Source organism: Macrobrachium nipponense, chromosome 11 (genome assembly GCF_015104395.2).
Source record: "Macrobrachium nipponense isolate FS-2020 chromosome 11, ASM1510439v2, whole genome shotgun sequence".
Lineage (NCBI taxonomy): Eukaryota > Metazoa > Arthropoda > Malacostraca > Decapoda > Palaemonidae > Macrobrachium > Macrobrachium nipponense.
Window position 1 is genome coordinate 55,043,882 of NC_061087.1, and position 19,359 is coordinate 55,063,240.

The 19,359-nt window shown below is 36.8% G+C and overlaps 1 protein-coding gene across 1 annotated transcript in view; it reads right to left on the bottom strand.

The window, feature by feature from the left end:
- Window positions 1-19,359, bottom strand: part of LOC135206036 (ras GTPase-activating protein 3-like) — a gene marked incomplete in the record, with an annotated part of 518,306 nt that overhangs the window by 341,966 nt on the left and 156,981 nt on the right. Inside the window, 1 exon segment of the mRNA XM_064237213.1 lies at window positions 168-355. Within this exon segment, the coding sequence (XP_064093283.1) occupies window positions 168-355 (188 nt within the window).

Below are 19,359 nucleotides of genomic sequence, written 5' to 3' on the forward strand. Positions count from 1 at the left end.
TCCACTCTTTAAGTTAGTGCAGCTGGGCTTGTTGAACAAGGGCAAAGAAAATTACGATCAATGGGTTTTTATACACCATTCTACAAAACTGCTCTCTTTATAGCCTTAAAACATAGATATTTACACTATTGATTAGAAACAATACTAAAGAAATGAACTGTACATACCACATACTATGGTCCTGCAAAGGAGAAACGGACTTCATAGGGATCTTGACTTCACCCAAAAATATGTTACCAAAGACTCCTGGGGAATCATGCCACAATGCTAGTCGAAGTTCTTGAAAAATGGCATCATCACTAACTAAGTTGTATGTATTATCACGGTCTTGGCTTCCACTTCTTTGACACATTTGCTGTAAGAAAACCAAAAAGAAATTACTTAAGGCAAAATGAGATAATGTACATAAAGCACACACACTCACACACACACATATATATATATATACTTAGATATATATATATATATATATATATATCTATATATATCTACACACATATATATAGTATATACAAAGTAGTACCTCGAGATAAGAAATTAATCCGTTCCGAGGCGCCCTTCGTATCATGAGGTTTTCATATCTTGGACCACATTTTACATGCAAAATGGCTAATCCGTTCCAAGCCCTCCAAAAACACCCCAGTAAATTTCATAATAAAGCTAAATTGACCTATAAACAATGAAATACTACAACAATTTGGACCATTCAATACCTAAATTAATAAAAAAAATGCAAAATATAACCTGTAAATAAAGTGTATATTAGTGTACATGGTAACAAGAAATATACTATAGGTAAAATGTGGAAGCTTACCTTTTGAGTGAGGCTACGTACATATGCAACTATCCAAGGTAGATTGCTTCTGCCTACTTTTCACAATGTTCCTGTGTGAGCCTTTTCGGGGGGTGTCTTCTACAAATGATTGCACTTTATGAAAAGCGGCTTTAATTTCTGCCGTTTTTTTTTTCTTTTGTACATAGGTACGTACGTACACTTTAAAAAATATATGTACGTACTACATACGTAACTATCCAAGCAAGATTGCTTCTGCATACTTTTCACAATGTTCCTGTGTGAGCCTTTTCGGGGGGTGTCTTCTACAAATGATTGCACTTTATGAAAAGCGGCTTTAATTTCTGCCGTTTTTTTTTTTTCTTTTTTTAATTTTTAATTTTTTTTTTTTACTTTTTTTTTTTACTTTCCGTAGGTTTTTTTTTTATACAGAATTTCAACTTTCTGTTCTTTATCACTTGGTTCTTTTTTTGCACCTCATGACTCTGTTGGCCCTGGTGTCCATCAAAACCCTGTTCAACCAAATGCTCTCTCTGCAACTGATTTGGGCACTGAATGTTCGGCTGCTGACCTTCAAATTAACTGAAGTGCCTTGATTATAAGTATATTACTGGTATGCATGTTGTAAATGATTGGTCTACACCCTCTGTTCAGCAGGGAGTGGAGATTCTACCAACCTTGCAAAGTTTCCAGTTATCCCATGAGAGAGACCTTGATCACTTATCCCATGTGAGAGATCTTGGTCACTTTTTTTTTTTTAAATACGTACACATTGACGATCCCGATAACGAATACCACGTGCGTACTATAACAATGCTGGTACCGAGTGGCCGAGCCACGCCACCACGTGTACATGCATGATGGGAGGGACGCTGGCCAATAGGAGAGAAGGATTTCATGGCCGCGACTAGCATCAGGAACCAATGGGAGAACAGGAGGACGGTGGCGAGTCTACTAGTACTAAGATGGTTGCGCGCGGCGCGATTTTCAAAATTGTTATCCGGGCGAATCTCAGACTTTCAGAAACCTTTCGTATCTTGAAAACTTTTCGTATGTAAAGCCGTTGAATTTTTCATATTACCACTGTATATATATATATATATATATATATATATATATATATATATATATATATATATATACACATATATACATATATACATACATACATCATGCATGCATACATGCATACATATACATCATGCATACATACATACATGCATACATACATACTCATAAACATACATACTCATACATAGCATACCTACATACATGCATACATAACTACCATGCATGCATCATACATACATCATCATGCATACATACATACATGCATACATGCATGCATACATAGATACATATATATAGATATATATATATATATATATATCATATAATCTTTGGGGGTGACCTTTTTTGTGGTTATGATTTTTCGAGTTGAATTTCTGGGAGTTTTTACGAGCCAAGAGAAGAGTTCTGTGGTTCTTTTTGGTTTCGTGACTAATTGGAGGAGAGTGGCATTACTGCATTGTGGTCCCTATGGAGATGTTCCATTTTTATATTCACCAGCGAGTTATTTTTGGAGGCATATAAATGCTGAATTGTGAGTTCACCGTAGTTATCTTGAATAGGTGATAATCTTTTATATAACTGGGCAGTATCATGCGAGAGTTGTCTTTGAGACAATTTTTGAACACCTTAGTCATATCCTGGAGATAATTTTGTGAAATGTGCTGATATAGTGTCAGTAGAGAACTTTTTTTTGACAATCATGGGTTTACGAAGTTGAAAGTCTGACTAGAAATTTTTATGCTGCAGTTCCAGCACACAGGTCTGCAGGTGTATTTTTGCTGACAATACTGTGATGAGTCCGGTTGCTGACTCTTTTCCCTTAGTGGTGATTGCTCAGAGTTTTTGCAATATCTGGAATTTTTGACGATAGCATTTCATGAAAATGCACGTGTAAGGGGTTGCTTTCTGGCCGTGTCCGATACCTGGAAAAGTTGTTATGGCAAAATTTCGTAACTATACATATGGCATTTATGGGGAAAACGCGGGGTTATGTATATCATGCACGTTATGTGTTTTGTGATGGGGAAAGTTCACTTATTGTTGTTATCCTTTTTTATTTTTATTTTTTTCCCCTTTTCCTATGAGAGATGTAATTGGGGATTGAGCTTTAGATAGCATTTCTTTCTGGACGGAAGATATGATTTTTTTTTTTTTTTGGGGGGGGGGCTTTGTGAATTGCATGAAATGGGCGTTTGACACTAAGTCTCATTGTAATTATTTATGTGAGCAGTGAGGGGTTTTTGCTGTTGGACATTGGAGAGTTTTACTGATTTTGTGGGTTATTGAAATATCAGAGCTTGAGAGAACATTTTTCAGTGATAATTTTGGGTCTGGGCTTGTAACATGATTTTTTTTTCTTGGGCTCATTACTTTTTTCTTTTATTTACTTGTGAGAGTTTGTGAGTTTGAAATGAAATGACAGAAGTCCGTAGAGTTACTGTGAGTTCTGGATTGTGTGTGCTGGTGTGTGAATTTGGTGAAGTTTTTTTTTTTATTGTTGGAGAATTAAGTTAGAGAACTTAATTTTTTTTTTTCTTTGCGGAGTTGTGATAATGACTTATGATTTAGTGTTCATATTAAATGGAGTTAATTGGGAGACGTTCAGTTAAAAATTTTGGGAATTTTTGAAGTCATTATTGGACAGAAGTATGTCTGGGGTTATTTCTTTTTTGATTGACCAATGACTTGACTGACATACTTAAACACACCATAATCGTCGTTCCCCGACGCTAGCAAGACACGCACCAGCCATTGTAGAGATGTTGCTGTCATTTGCCCAGGGTACTTAAGAAAGTTTCTACGAGTCTACAGAGTTCTACAGCGCTTTTGGGTCTACAGAAGCCGTTAGATGTCTTCCGCAGGGAGACGTTTCGCCTTCCTACAGCATGTTACGAGTCTGTGCAGGCAGTTGCAGACAAAGAGGATATTCAAGAGTCCAAGATGCAGAAAAAAATTTATACACCCAATTGTTTTTAGAGATGAAGCGTGATAGACATTAGTATGTACTGCCAGAGACGTGCAGTTATTACTATATTTTTTTTTTTTTTTTTTATAATGAGCTGTTTTATGTGGCCTGTGGAGAGGCAGGGGCCAGCCAGGATGGTGGCCGAGCTAATCTGTAAAAAGGAGGAATGTACAGACTTATCATTTTTAACTTCCCATGGAGACAGAGTCCGAGTGACAGCTTAAGAAAACTGATAACACTTTTCTGGGATGGTGTGACATTAAGATGCTCACTTCTCCAACAGGACGGCAGAGAGGACATTTCCGAAGCCATTTAATCACCAAGGAGATGAGGGAAGCCGCTAAAGAACTACGTAGCAACCCAGACATCATCATACGGAAAGGTGACAAATCATCAGTCTACGTAGTGATGAAGAAAAGTGATTATTTTGAAAAGATGGATAGGATCCTCCTGGACACTTCCAAATTCCAGCGTTTAACAAAGGACCCCACCAAGGACCTCAGAAAGAAAGTGTTGAGGCTTGTGACTAGGGCCAACAATCAGCAAGACGTCGTAAAATTCCCTATGGCCAACAATCAGCAAGACGTCGTAAAATTCCCTAAGGTAAAAGGAGACTATGGGCCCGGTTACTGCTATGGGACAGTGAAAACGCACAAGGCAGGCAACCCCCTAAGGCCCATCATCTCTCAGATGACATCCCCAACCTATAGGATAGCGAAGGTCCTGAATGATTTGCTGGTACCTTGCATACACAGTGCGTATTCACTGAAATCAGCGGTGGAGTTTATTGATCTCTTACAGGAAAAAGGACCAGAAGATGACATTGCCTCACTCGACGTTGAGAGTTTGTTTACGAATGTTCCCGTCGAAGAAACGATCGACATCATCCTTGATCGTGTGTACAGGTCCGAGAAGAACCCGCTGCCCATTTCCGAAGATGTCCTCCGAGATATGCTGAAGGCTAGCACTACGGAGGCCCCTTTCCTCTCTCATCAGGGTGAATTATTTCGACAAGTAGACGGAGTCGCCATGGGATCCCCACTAGGGATCCTTTTTGCAAATATGTACATGGCCACCGTTGAAGAAAGGACCTTTAGAGAGCATAAAAAACCTAGGATTTATGGGCGGTACATCGACGATATATTCGTCACAATAAAAGAACCTGACGATGCCAGAAAACTAGCAGATGCTCTGAAAAGAAACTCAGTGCTCAACTTCACCACAGAGCACAGCCATCAGAAGACTCTGCCATTTCTTGATGTCCTTGGTAAAACCACAAGAAGGACAGTTTAAGACGACCGTTCATACGTAACGAACTCGATCGAATTCACCAACTGCTGACAAACAACGGCTATGCAGATCAAATGATCGAAGCAGCAATAAAAAAGAAAATGGACGAATTTTACCAATCCAACATGACGACGAAAAATGAGAACTTGATTATTTACCACCGTGTACATTATGGATCTGCATACAAAGAGGATTGCTGCACACTACGCGGGATAATAAACAGAGGCGTAACCCAAAATGCCCCTTACCACAAAATAAGCCTCAGGATATATAGTAAGCCCAACCTTGTAGCAGCCTTAATAATGAAGAACAGCACCGCTCCGGGGGGACCGAAGGAGATGTACACGAATGTAGTTTACAAATTTACTTGTCCAGAGGAGATGTGTAAATCTCACATCCAAAACTACATCGGGCACACTACAACGACCCTTCTGGGACGTCTGCTGGCTCATAGAAATCAAGGGGCCATCCATCAACATTACACAGACGTTCACGACAGGAAGCCATCTCTACAAGAGCTCATAGAAGGCACCCAGGTCATGCACAGAGAAGACAACTACGGCCGGCTCTTAATAACAGAAGCGGTGAGCATCGCTATTCAGAAGCCGACCTTGAACGCCCAACAAGCATCGGACCATATACTCCCCTCCAGCAGGAGAAGGAATACACAAGCCAAAAGGGACCAGACAGCGCGCCCCAACCCACCGAGAACATCGCGACCCTTAGAAGACATGGGAGGACCTAGCGTCAACGAGAGCCAAGTAACATACTTGCTCAGGTCGCTGAAACCCCGCCCAACACGAATCTGCAGCCGTTAACCAACGTAGACCATTTGGACACACACACACACACACACGCTCACTCACTCAAATTTAAATTATACACATTTATGTATAAACAGAAATTATCTGATTTGTACCTTTATGCATGCTATAATATATATATATTTTTTATTCCTGTATTTAGATTTCTATATTCATTTTCATTCCTGTATGCAATTTTGTGTTTTTTTTTCTAAAACCAACATGTAACATATTAAATTTTAGACATACACTTAAGGAAACACTAGCACATAGCATTGTATTTTGAATATTTATTTAACAACTATTTAAACTTTCACTTTTATTGTTACAGTACATATGTCCTTATGTTCTTTGTATCCAAAACAACGCCCTTAAGCTGTTAATCCCCAGACTAACCAGTACCCATACCTCAAGGACATACCTCCCACCCGATGAAATAAATAGGCCGAAAAGCCAAATTGTAAGTCAGTAGGGCGAAACAGCTGTCGCGACAAAATTCAATAAATGGAAGAAGGAAGTCTGCGTATTTTTCACCGGAAATTGACGAACGAGAATCTGAAAAAACTTCATCGGTATGAAGATACCTGCAAGAAACTTATTGATGCCACTAAAGAAATTGCTTTTAACGAAAATTGTATAAGAGAAAAGTTATGCCCCAACTAAAAGTATATATATATATATATATAATATATAGAAATATATTATATATATATAGATATATATATATAGATATATATATATTATATATTCTTATATATATATATTTCTATATACATATATACATATATGTATATATGTATGTATATATATATATATATATATATATATATATATATATATATATATATATATATATATATATATATAGGATATATATATATATAAAAAAGGCAGTCCCCCGGGTTACGACGGTGTCGGCTTACGACGTTCCGAGGTTACGACGCTTGTCAATAGACATTATTTCCAGGGTTACGATGCATGTTCCAGGGTTACAACGCATGTTCTAGGGTTACGACGCCTACAACGCTCATCAGGGAGATGAAATATGACACCAAAATTCCAAATAATCATATTTGAAGGTTTTTTTTTGATGAAAAATGCCATAAGAATGCAGTTTACATAGTTTTCAATGCACCCAAAGCATTAAAAGTAAGGTTTCTTAGGATTTTTGACAATGTTCCAGCTTACAACGATTTTCGGCTTACGACGGCGGTCTCAAGAACGGAAACCCCGTCGTAACCCGGGGACTGCCTGTATAATTATAAATATGTATGTATGTATGGTTATGTATGGTATGTATGATGTATGTTATTATGAGTATGTATGTATGTATGATGGGATGTATGTATGTATATATATATATATATATATTAATAGATATATATATATATATATATATATATATATATATAATAATATAATAATAATAATAATATCCTTTATTACGGTTCAAGACCATATACAATGAACATAAAAAATACTCAGTAACATACACAATCTAGATATATGAGTCAACATGATAGGAAAAACAAATTAGCAATCGGCACTTATCCACAAATAGCTTGATGGTAGCATAAAAGATAGTAATCATAATACTGGTAATAGTAATAATATTGGTGAGAAAAAAAAATGCATTGAGAGTTATAACAGTTAGTGCACAAATTATATAGCTTAAATTTTTTCACTAGAGACCTTAGGTGGTTACAGTAGTCTGGTCCAGAGGGCTAAATACATAAATTGAATGTATATATATATATATATATATATATTATATATATATATATCTATATATATTATTCTATATATATATATAGATATATATATATATAATATATATATATATATATATATTATATATAATAACTTTAACTTGATAGTAATCACAGAAATAATGAAAAAATAAAATATCAGCAATAAATATAATAATGACAAAATCTGCAGATGACATCTTGCTAATACAGAGATTAAGTCCTTTAGGGGACAAAGGCCTCATTTTCCCATCTTTCCCACAATTTAGATCTTCTTCTTGCTTCACTCCTTAGGATGCTTTGTATGAGCGAGTTGCCGCTGTTTCTCACTCGGGTTACCAGGCTGGACATTGTTCGCCTTTACAATGATTTTTAAATTGTCCAGGTGGTTTTCTAAGAACATCTGTGTGGCGGAGTGGTAGCGTGGAGTGTTTGTGAGGCGTCTCAGAATGTCATTGTGCACAACAGTGATACGTCTCATGGTCTCTCGGGTATAGTTCGTCCAGAGGGAACACCCACAGATACTGTAACAGTACGAGCGGAAGAGCAGCAGTTTCACGTCTCGGTGACAGAAGGCAAACCTCCTTGCAATCATGTTGCCAGTTGCACATAGTTTACGACGCCTCTGTTCAATCTCTGCCGTATCTTTCAGATCGTCGGTAATAATGTGACCCAGATACGGAAATTCGCGCACAAATTCCAGCCGATGGTTTCCGAGGAAAATTTGTGGTTCTGCAATATGCTTAAGCGATCTCGGGAGAAGCGACATGTACTGGGTCTTGGTTTCGTTGTAGATTATATCAAATTCCTCTGCATATTGGCGGCAAGTGTCGATGAGTCATTGGAGGCCATGCACTGATGGGGAAATCAGAACCATATCGTCGGCGTAACAGAGGTTGTTTATAGTTGTTTCATTGACAGTGCATCCGATTGGGAGTGAGTTCAGTTTGACATTCAAGGCATCTGTGTACGTATTAAACAGGTATGGAGAGAGAATGCCCCCTTGCCGAAGCCCATTTAGGGAGCCGAAGGTGTACGATAATATGTTGCCCCATTTGACACAGAATTGCTGTGTGGAGAACCAGCAATGTAAAATGCCAATTAGATATAGGGGTGTGCCCCTTTTAAGCAGCTTCAGGAATAGCTTCAGGTAGTTTACTCAGTCAAATGCTTTTCTCACATCTACGAAACACAGGAAAACCGGAGATGCTGATGATAGGTAGTAGTTCAGCAATTCTTTCAGTATGTAGATGCAGGTGTCGGTTGAGTGGTTTGCTTTAAACCCGAACTGGTTGTCAGTGGTGTGTAGAAAGGGGAGAAGTCTCGCAAGAAGAACCGACTCAAGTCTTATCTTCGATGCGATCGTTGTGATTGCAATTGGCCGGTAGTTGCCAGGGTCAGCTGCATCCTTTAGCTTGTTTTTGATTAATGGTATCAAGTGAACTAAGAGTAGGGAGTCTGGAAGAAACTGGTGAATTATGCACGCATTGAATAAGGCAGCTAGCAAAATGTAAATTATCGGATGGCAGAATTTGAAAGCCTCTGTGGGAAGACCATCACAGCCGGGCAATTTATTATTAGGTATGCTGTTTATGGCATCGCTGATGTTACCTGGCGTAATACGGTCTGCAAAATGAAATTGAATGTTGTCATTAAGGAGGTTATCTACCTCGCTTCGGGAATCCTGATCATTTATGCAATTCAGGATATTGTTGAAGTGATCGCCCCACATCCTTGTGATAGCCTCGTCTCCGACTGCTTCCCCTACTCTCTGTGATAGCTTTTTAGTTTTGGGATTTAAGGACTGGATATCTTTCCAAAGACGAGGGTAATCAATCACCAGATTCTACGTTTCTAGACATTGCATCGGCTCTTAGTTGTTTTTCATTTAACCTGCAGTGCTTAAGAGCAAGTTTGAATTGTGCTCTCGCCTGCCTCCATTAGTAATGCAGTGTCCGTTCCCTCGGGCTGCCATTTTGCCTCCACAGTAAAAACATTTCTCGTGAGTATGTATACAGATCCTTAACCAAGTCATTCCAACCAGGTATATTACGAGAATTACCTTGACGAAATCTAAAGGCAGTCCTGCCCGAAGCAAGCACAGCAGAGATTATGTTCGAATAGAATTCATTCAGATCCCTCTTGTGTGGTCATTTCTACATTTGTGTTTGGTACACAGTAAGGCGTCAGCCGGTTGAATTATTGACCACAACCTGGTTTCCGTGGTCGCCCTAAAGTATCTGGTTTTCTGTTGGTTTTTAAATCCCAGTTAACCGCTGGAGGGCGGTCAGTTAATGGGTTCACGGTAGGGAGGGATGGGGTACTGAAGACACCTGTAATGGGATGTGATCGTAGCGAATATTGCAGGTCATAATAGAATCATGAAGTTGTGGAGATGTATGCAGTGGTCCAGCCAGGGAGGTTGTAATTGCGTTCGCTCTATAGTACATATGAGTAGGAGGAGGGAGGGAGGAGCATTACATTACTAATTTGGAGAGCATGATTTTGACAGAAGCGAGTAAGTTCATTATAAAATTGTTTTTGTGGGGTGAGAATTAAGGTCCCCTATTATACAAATATGATCAGCAGGAGAATCTTGAATAATACTGTGTAACTCCCTAGGATCATGCAGTAATGATCAATATATATATATATGCTTAAAAAATCACAGTAGCTGCACGTGACTTCATAAATAAGCGAATCCCACGGGAAATGATAGTCAGGAATCCAAGCGCTTTCGTCTTTATTCAGACATCGTCAAGGAGCTCCTTGACGATGTCTGAATAAAGACGAAAGCACTTGGATTCCTGAACTATCATTTCCCGTGGTATTTGCTTTTAATATATATATATTATATATATATATATATATATATATTATATATATATATATATATATATATATATATATATATATATATATAATATATATATATATATATACAGTGTATATATATATATCTATATATATATATATCTATATATATATATATATATATAATATTTAATATATATATATATATATATATATATTATACACAGTAGTACCTCGAGATACGAAATTAATCCGTTCCGAGGCGCCCTTCGTATCATGAGGTTTTCGTATCTGGACCACATTTTACATGTAAATGGCTAATCCGTTCCAAGCCCTCCAAAAAAACACCCCAGTAAATTTTTCATAATAAAGCTTTAAATTACTATAATAAAGCTAAATTGACCTATACAATGAAATACTACAACAATTTGGACCATTCAATACCTAAATTAATAACAAATGCAAAAATAACCTGTAATAACGTGTATTAGCGTACATGGTATACAAGAAATACTGTACGTAAAATGTGGAAGATTACCTTACGAGTGAGCCTATCTCCGAAAGTGGCGGTAGAGGAGGAGGAGGACAAACGGCAGATACGTACATACACTTAAACTTTACAAAACACATAAAAAAATTTAAGGAAAACTAAACTAAAATTTACAAAACACATTAACAAAACTGTAACCCTTGACTTTACAAAAAACTAAAATTAAAAATAAAATTTTCTTTTTTTATTTTCACTTTTTTTTTACTTTTTTATACTTTACGTAGTGGTTTTTTTTTTCTTTTTTTTTAACTCCTGCTAATACTAAAGGCCTCTTTAAAAAATACGTAACTATCCAAGGAAGATTGCTTCTGCCTACTTTTCACAAAGTTCCTGAAACGACTCAGGCAAACGTCAACGAACTGCGCAAGCATACGACCTGTGTGAGCTTTTTCGGGGTGTCTTTTTTCTACAAACGATTGCACTTTATGAAAAGCAGCTAGAACATCCTTAATTTCTGCCTTTTTTTTTTTTTTTTTTTTTTTTTTTTTTTTTTTTTTTTTTTTACAGAATTTCAACTTCATCACCACTTTCAACTTTCTGTTTTTATCACTTGGTTCTTCCTTTTGCTTTACAACTTTCTGTTTTTTATCACTTGGTTCTTCCTTTTTGCTTACAAAACTTTTTGTTTTTTATCACTTGTTCTTAATTTTTTGCTTAAACGGCCTGCTTTAATATGCTAAAGGAATCTTTAAAAAATAATGATCCAAGGAAGATTGCTTCTGCCTGCTTTTCACAATATTCCTGAAATGACTCAGGCAAACATCATCGAACTGCGCAAGCATACGACCTGTGTGAGCCTTTTTGGGGTGTCTTTTTTTCTATAAACGCGTAGTGTTCATTAACGGCTGCCCGTCTTGATAATTATCTACTACTGTTGCACCTCATGACTCTGTTGGCCCTGGTGTCCATCAAAACCCTGTTTCAACCAAATGCTCTCTCTGCAACTGATTTGGGTACTGAATGTTCAGCTGCTGACCTTCAACATAAACTGAAGTGCCTTGATTATACTGGTATGCATGTTGTAAATGATTGGTCAACACCCTCTGTTCAGCAGGGAGTGGAGATTCTACCAACCTTGCAAAGTTTCCAGTTATCCCATGAGAGAGACCTTGATCACTTATCCCATGTGAGAGATCTTGGTCACTTATCCCACGAGAGAGATCTTGGTCAATCATATCATATATGTCGTCACTCAAAGAGGTGCTCTTCTTTTTCCATTTTCTGTGAAAAGATATGAGAAATTTTTTTTTAAATACACATGGCACAAACACCATCACAATGTCAACTCTGACTAGTAGATTCAGAAACAGTTGACGATCCCGAAACGAATACCCCGTGTGTACTATAACAATGCTGGTACCAAGTGGCCGAGGCACGCCACCACGTACATAGATGTATGATGGGAGGGACACTGGCCAATAGACGAGAAGGATCTCATGGCCGCGACTAGCATCAGGAACCAATGGGAGAGCAGGAGGATGGTGGCGAGTCTACTAAGTTGGCGGCGCGCGAGTTTCAAAATTGTTATCGGTGGTTCGGGCAAATCTCGGACTTTACAGAAACCTTTTGCCTATTGTGTACAATTTGCAGTGCTTGGTGCCTGCAAATTGTACACAATAGGCAAAATTAATTGCAAAATGTACACATTTGGCAATTATCCACATTTTGCGTAACATATATATCTATACTATATATATATATATATATATATATATATATATATATATATATATATATATATATATATATATAATATATATATATATATATATAACATATATATATAATTATAACAGTGTTTCCCCCGTATTCGCGGGGGATGTGTACAGACACGTGAATGAATAGTTAAAACATGCGAACAGTTAGAACCACCATTAAAAATGCTTATAAACTGCCTATCTTGAAAGTTCAGATACCAAAATGTATACCTTTAATAACATCCTACTTCAAATATACCTAAAATCACTAACCTATTACTGTATTAATCTTTGAGGTTATATTATTAATATCATTTCAAAGTCATCCTAAACATTTTATTATTATATACCTACAGCCAATAACGAGAGAGAGAGAGAGAGAGAGAGAGAGAGAGAGAGAGAGATGGAGAGAGAGAGAGAGAGAGACCAGTGAACTGGTAACATCATATATCTGACCATCAGGAGTGAAATTATGAATTATTTCTGAGACAGAGAGAAAAATAATAATGAGAGAGAGAGAGAGAGAGAGAGAGAGAGAGAGAGAGAGAGAGAGAGAGAGAGAGAGAGATGGTATTGTTACTGTTTAATCTCACAAAACTAAATATTATTTGTAAACTAGTGCTGTATATTATTATTTTACCATAAAATGTAGTAATGTCCTTAAAGATACACTTATACATACATTTCCAGCCCAAACAGAGGACGAGAGTTACCACTAAGACATACTATCTTGTGTGGCAAGAGAGAGAGAGAGAGAGAGAGAGAGAGAGAGAGAGAGAGAGAGAGAGAGAGAGGGTTATCCTTATTTAGAGAGGGTTATCCTTATTTAAAAGACTGAAATGGATAGATTAATGTACTTCTATAAAATACTATAACATATGAATTTTGAAATTAATTATATTACTATTATTATCATTATGCAAAAATATTAATAAACATACACATGCACCATAGAAATTCTCACCTCAGTAAAAGAGAGAGAGAGAGAGAGAGAGAGAGAGAGAGAGAGAGAGAGAGATGAGAAAAAAAAAATGTGATCATTGAGAGGGCAACAGTTGTTGGACCCTAGCCAACTCTGCTTGGCTACCTTGGAGTTCAAAGACGCGGAGTAAAATGCATTTTCTTTCATTCTTACATAATTTTATATTTATAAACTAAAATCTTGCTCATTCAATTTAGTATTTTCTTTAACGAATTTATATTATTGTTGTTTACATTAATATTGATATTTGAAAACTAGTAAATCATCACCCAAAAAACATACATCTCTGTAAGAGAGAGAAGAGAGATAGAGAGAGGATAGAGAGAGAGAGGAGAGAGAGAGAGAGAGAGAGAGATCATCGTAGCATTTGTAAAATACTTTCACATATGATTTTTGCAATTACAGTTATTATTATATTATTATATTATTATTATTATTATTATTATTATTATTGAAAAAGAAAACCCACAAATTCAATTTGTAACTTGTTTACTTCTAAGTATACATTTAGTTTACTCACACTCGAGTACTTTCAGGCCTTCTGTGGCCCATTCTCAAGAGATGTTGGGATGTTAGCCTGGGTCAAGGCCCAGCAGTCTTCTGGAACTTCTTCTCGTTGTGCTGTCATTTATGCGATGGCTGTTCTGGTTTTCTGAGAGTTGCCAATCCCCTCTTGTCGCTCTGATATCCTGAGCTGATGGTCAATGGGATTCACCCTTGTGGTAAGGGTGTGGTCACCGTAAGTCTGTTGGGCAGGAAACCTAATCTCCAGGTCAGCAGGGTCAATCTTAGCTTCTTTTAATATCAAAGCTCGGCTTATGGGATCTTCTGAGGTAAAAACTTTGTTTCCTTCAATTACTTTGATCTCTCTGATAAGCGCACCTTCTACTACCTCCTGTGAACTAATTTTGTTGCTTTTGTATATAAGCCTACTGTTTTTGAAATCCATCCTATGGTCATTTTCCCAACAATGTCTAGCTATAGCACTCCCCTGAGAGTTAAGCTGTACTGCCCTTCTATGTTCTTGGACTCTAGTCCTTATTCCCCTACCTGATTCCCCCACATATCTGTCTCCACAATTATTGCAATTGATTATGTCCCCCCCGCTACATCATCTGTATTACTGTCTTCTCCTTCCAATTTATTTTTACATACTTTGTTTTTTAAGGTATTATCAAAGGTATATACAAATTTATATTGACTTTCTTTATTTTTGAAGTGATTTGTATTTTCAGGCATAAAAGGGAGGGGCAAAACTATTTTCTTGTTTTCTTTATTCCATGTACTCTCTACATTCGCTCTGTAAAATATTTTTCTAGCTTTGGTGAGTGCCCTTTTCTGAACCATTCCGGGTATGCTAATGCATCGAAGCTTTTATCGATGTAATTTATTTCTTGCTCTATCTTGCAAGGGTCACACGTTCTCATTGCCCTAAGAAACCAAACCTGTTAGAACCCCTATTTTTATATCATGACTATGAAAAGAGAAGAAATGAATATATGAGTTTGTATGTGTGGGCTTTCTATATGTGCTGAATTCATATCCTGTTTCTTTTCTTTCCATGAGTATGTCTAAAAAGGGCAGTTTATTATTGTTACTTTTCTCTAAAGTGAACTGGATATGTTATCAAACTTATTGAGCTCATCTAGAAAAGTTTCTATTTTATTTCCATCCCCTTGCAGAATAGCAAAAATATCATCCACGTATCTCCCACCATCCTTGCAGTTTTAAGTCAGGGACATTCACATTAGGAACTAGATTAGTTTCGAAATATTCCATATAGATGTTAGCGAGTATAGGTGATAATGAGGACCCCCATAGCTACTCCATATTCTGTTTGTAAACATGTCCTTCAAACGTGAAATAAGTATCACTGACACACAATTTGATCAACTCAAGGAAGACGCCTATTTCGATGTCTGGATTGAAAATACCCTCATTATGTTTAGTCTGTAGGAATTCTAATACTTTATCTAAGGGGACATTGGTGAATAATGCTACTACATCAAAACTAAACCATGTGTCCCTTTATATTCTTTTTCTTAACTTGTCTATGAAATCTACTGAATGTTTAATATGGGATTCTGAAAATATACCTAAGTATATTCCTAGTTCTCAGCTAGCCACACTGCTAAGTTTTTGTTAGGAGATTTCCTACTAGAAACAATAGGGCGTAGAGGGCAGCCCTCCTTGTGTATTTTGGGACTGCCATATATATATGAAAGTTCAGGTAATTTACTTGAGAATAATTTAGTGCATAGCATGTCCTTCCATTACCTAGTCTACTGATTATTTTCTTACATTCTGATTAAAGGTATTCTGAAGCTTTTGGATTGTTGGGGGATTCTCTATTTTAGCATACGTAGTTTCATCATCTAGTAGCCTGTACATTTTAACCCTATATTCTGAGCTATTCATGATGACAATACTACCCCCTTTGTCAGCTTTCATAATTCTAATATCTTTGTAGCTTTTTAATCCCTTCAGAGCGATAACTAAATCTCCTTGGCAAGATATCTCCAAGTTTGCTTTCATTACTCCCTATCATCACTCCTCTGAGAAAAGGAGCTAAATCATTGTGATGTTCAACATTAAGGTAGTTAATCTGCTGTTGAATTCTATGTTAATATTGTTTGTATCCCTGCACAAAAATTTAATCCTAGCCCTAGTGCTGCTGTTTCATCCCTAGTCAATAATCTACTTGAGATATTCTTTATATATCCATATTGCTAAATTTTATCCAAACCGAATTACTAATAAACTCTCAAACTTATTTTTCATGTTGACCATGTTACGATTTGTATCAAAGTTTACTCTACTGTTGACCTGCCCAACAACTTTTTTGTACCTCTAGAGTCCAAGAACATAGAAGGGCAGTACAGCTTAACTCTCAGGGGAGTGCTATAGCTAGACATTGTTGGGAAAATGACCATAGGATGGATTTCAAAAACACTGAGGCTTATATACAAAAGCAACAAAAATTAGTCACAGGAGGGTAGTAGAAGGTGCGCTTATCAGAGAGATCAAAGTAATTGAAGGAAACAAAGGTTTTACCTCAGAAGATCCCATAAGCCGAGCTTTGATATTAAAAGAAGCTAAGATTGACCCTGCTGACCTGGAGATTAGGTTTCCTGCCCAACAGACTTACGGTGACCACACCCTTACCACAAGGGTGAATCCCATTGACCATCAGCTCAGGATATCAGAGCGACAAGAGGGGATTGGCAACTCTCAAGAAAACCAGAACAGCCATCGCATAAATGACAGCACAACGAGAAGAAGTTCCAGAAGACTGCTGGGCCTTGACCCAGGCTAACATCCCAACATCTCTTGAGAATGGGCCACAGAAGGGCCTAAAAGTACAAATTCAATTTGTAACTTGTTTACTTAGAAGTAAACAAGTTACAAATTGAATTTGTGGGTTTCTTTTTCAATAATCAGAAGAAAACTGAAAGAAGTTTTTGTTTGGTTCATCATGTACCCACAGCAACATTACAACAGAAGTATATTTCAACAACTGTATGAAGTCGCTGGAACTCAAGCTGTTTCATTATGCAAGAAGATATGAAACACAACTTTACAAAGCCAAAGCCATGAAAACAAGATCTGGTTTATAAGTGAATGTTTGAAGAACAAAGTGTGTCCAAAAACATATGGCAGGATTGGAAGAAGACCCTGGGATGGAGAAGCATTCAGCAGTTTTCAAGAAGGATACATCAAGGATCAGTTGCAAGAGCTTAGGGAGAAGAAAGAAGCGTCATTTGCTGGTGTAAGGAGTACACAAAACACACTTCAAGAGACCATAAGGGGTGAGTGGTACAAAAAAGTTGTTGGGCAGGTCAACAGTAGAGGTTAACTTTGATACAAATCGTAACATGGTCAACATGAAAAATAAGTTTGAGAGATTTGATTTAGTAATTCGGTTTGGATAAAATTTAGCATATGGATAATATAAATAAAGAATATCTCAAGTAGATTATTGACTAGGGATGAAACAGCAGCACTAGGGCTAGGATTAAATTTTTGTGCAGGGACTACAAACAATATTAACATAGAATTCAACAGCAAGATTAACTACCTTAATGTTGAACATCACAATGATTTAGCTCCTTTTCTCAGAGGAGTGATGATAGGGAGTAATGAAAGCAAACTTGGAGATATCTTGCCAAGGAGATTTAGTATCGCTCTGAAGGATTAAAAAGCACAAAGATATTAGAATATGAAAGCTGACAAAGGGGGTATGTATTGTCATCATGAATAGCTCAGAATATAGGGTTAAAATGTTACAGGCTACTAGATGATGAAACTACGTATGCTAAATAGAGAATCCCCCAACAATCCAAAAGCTTCAGAATACCTTTAATCAGAATGTGAAGAAAATAATCAGTAGACTAGGTAATGGGAAGGACATGCTATGCACTAAATTATTCTCAAGTAAATTACCTGAAACTTTTCAATATATATATGGCAGTCCCAAAATACACAAGGAGGGCTGCCCTCTACGCCCTATTGTTTCTAGTAGGAAATCTCCTAACAAAAACTTAGCAGTGTGGCTAGCTGGAGAACTAGGAATATACTTAGGTATATTTTCAGAATCCCATATTAAACATTCAGTAGATTTCATAGACAAAGTTAAGAAAAAGAATATAAAGGGACACATGGTTAGTTTTGATGTAGTAGCATTATTCACCAATGTCCCCTTCTTAGATAAAGTATTAGAATTCCTACAGACTAAACATAATGAGGGTATTTTCATCCAGACATCGAAATAGGCGTCTTCCTTGAGTTGATCAAATTGTGTGTCAGTGATACTTATTTCACGTTTGAAGGACATGTTTACAAACAGAAATATGGAGTAGCTATGGGGTCCTCATTATCACCTATACTCGCTAACATCTATATGGAATATTTCGAAACTAATCTAGTTCCTAATGTGAAATGTCCCTGACTTAAAACTGCAAGGATGGTGGAGATACGTGGATGATATTTTTGCTATTCTGCAAGGGGATGGAAATAAAATAGAAACTTTCTAGATGAGCTCAATAAGTTTGATAACAATATCCAGTTCACTTGAGAGAAAGTAACAATAATAAACTGCCCTTTTTAGACATACTCATGGAAAGAAAAGAAACAGGATATGAAATTCAGCACATATAGAAAGCCCACACATACAAACTCATATATTCATTTCTTCTCTTTTCATAGTCATGATATAAAATAGGGGTTCTAACAGGTTTATTTCTTAGGGCAATGAGAACGTGTACCCTTGCAAGATAGAGCAAGAAAATAAATTACATCGATAAAAGCTTCGATGCATTAGCATACCCGGAATGGTTCAGAAAAAGGGCACTCACCAAAGCTAGAAAAATATTTTACAGAGCGAATGTAGAGAGTACATGGAATAAAGAAAACAAGAAAATAGTTGCCCTCCCTTTTATGCCTAAAATGAAACAAATCACTTCAAAAATGAAAGAAAGTCAATATAAATTTGTATATACCTTTGATAATACCTTAAAAAACAAAGTATGTAAAATAAATTGGAAGGAGAAGACAGTAATACAGATGATGTAGCGGGGGTATACATAATCAATTGCAATAATTGTGGAGACAGATATGTGGGGGAATCAGGTAGGGGAATAAGGACT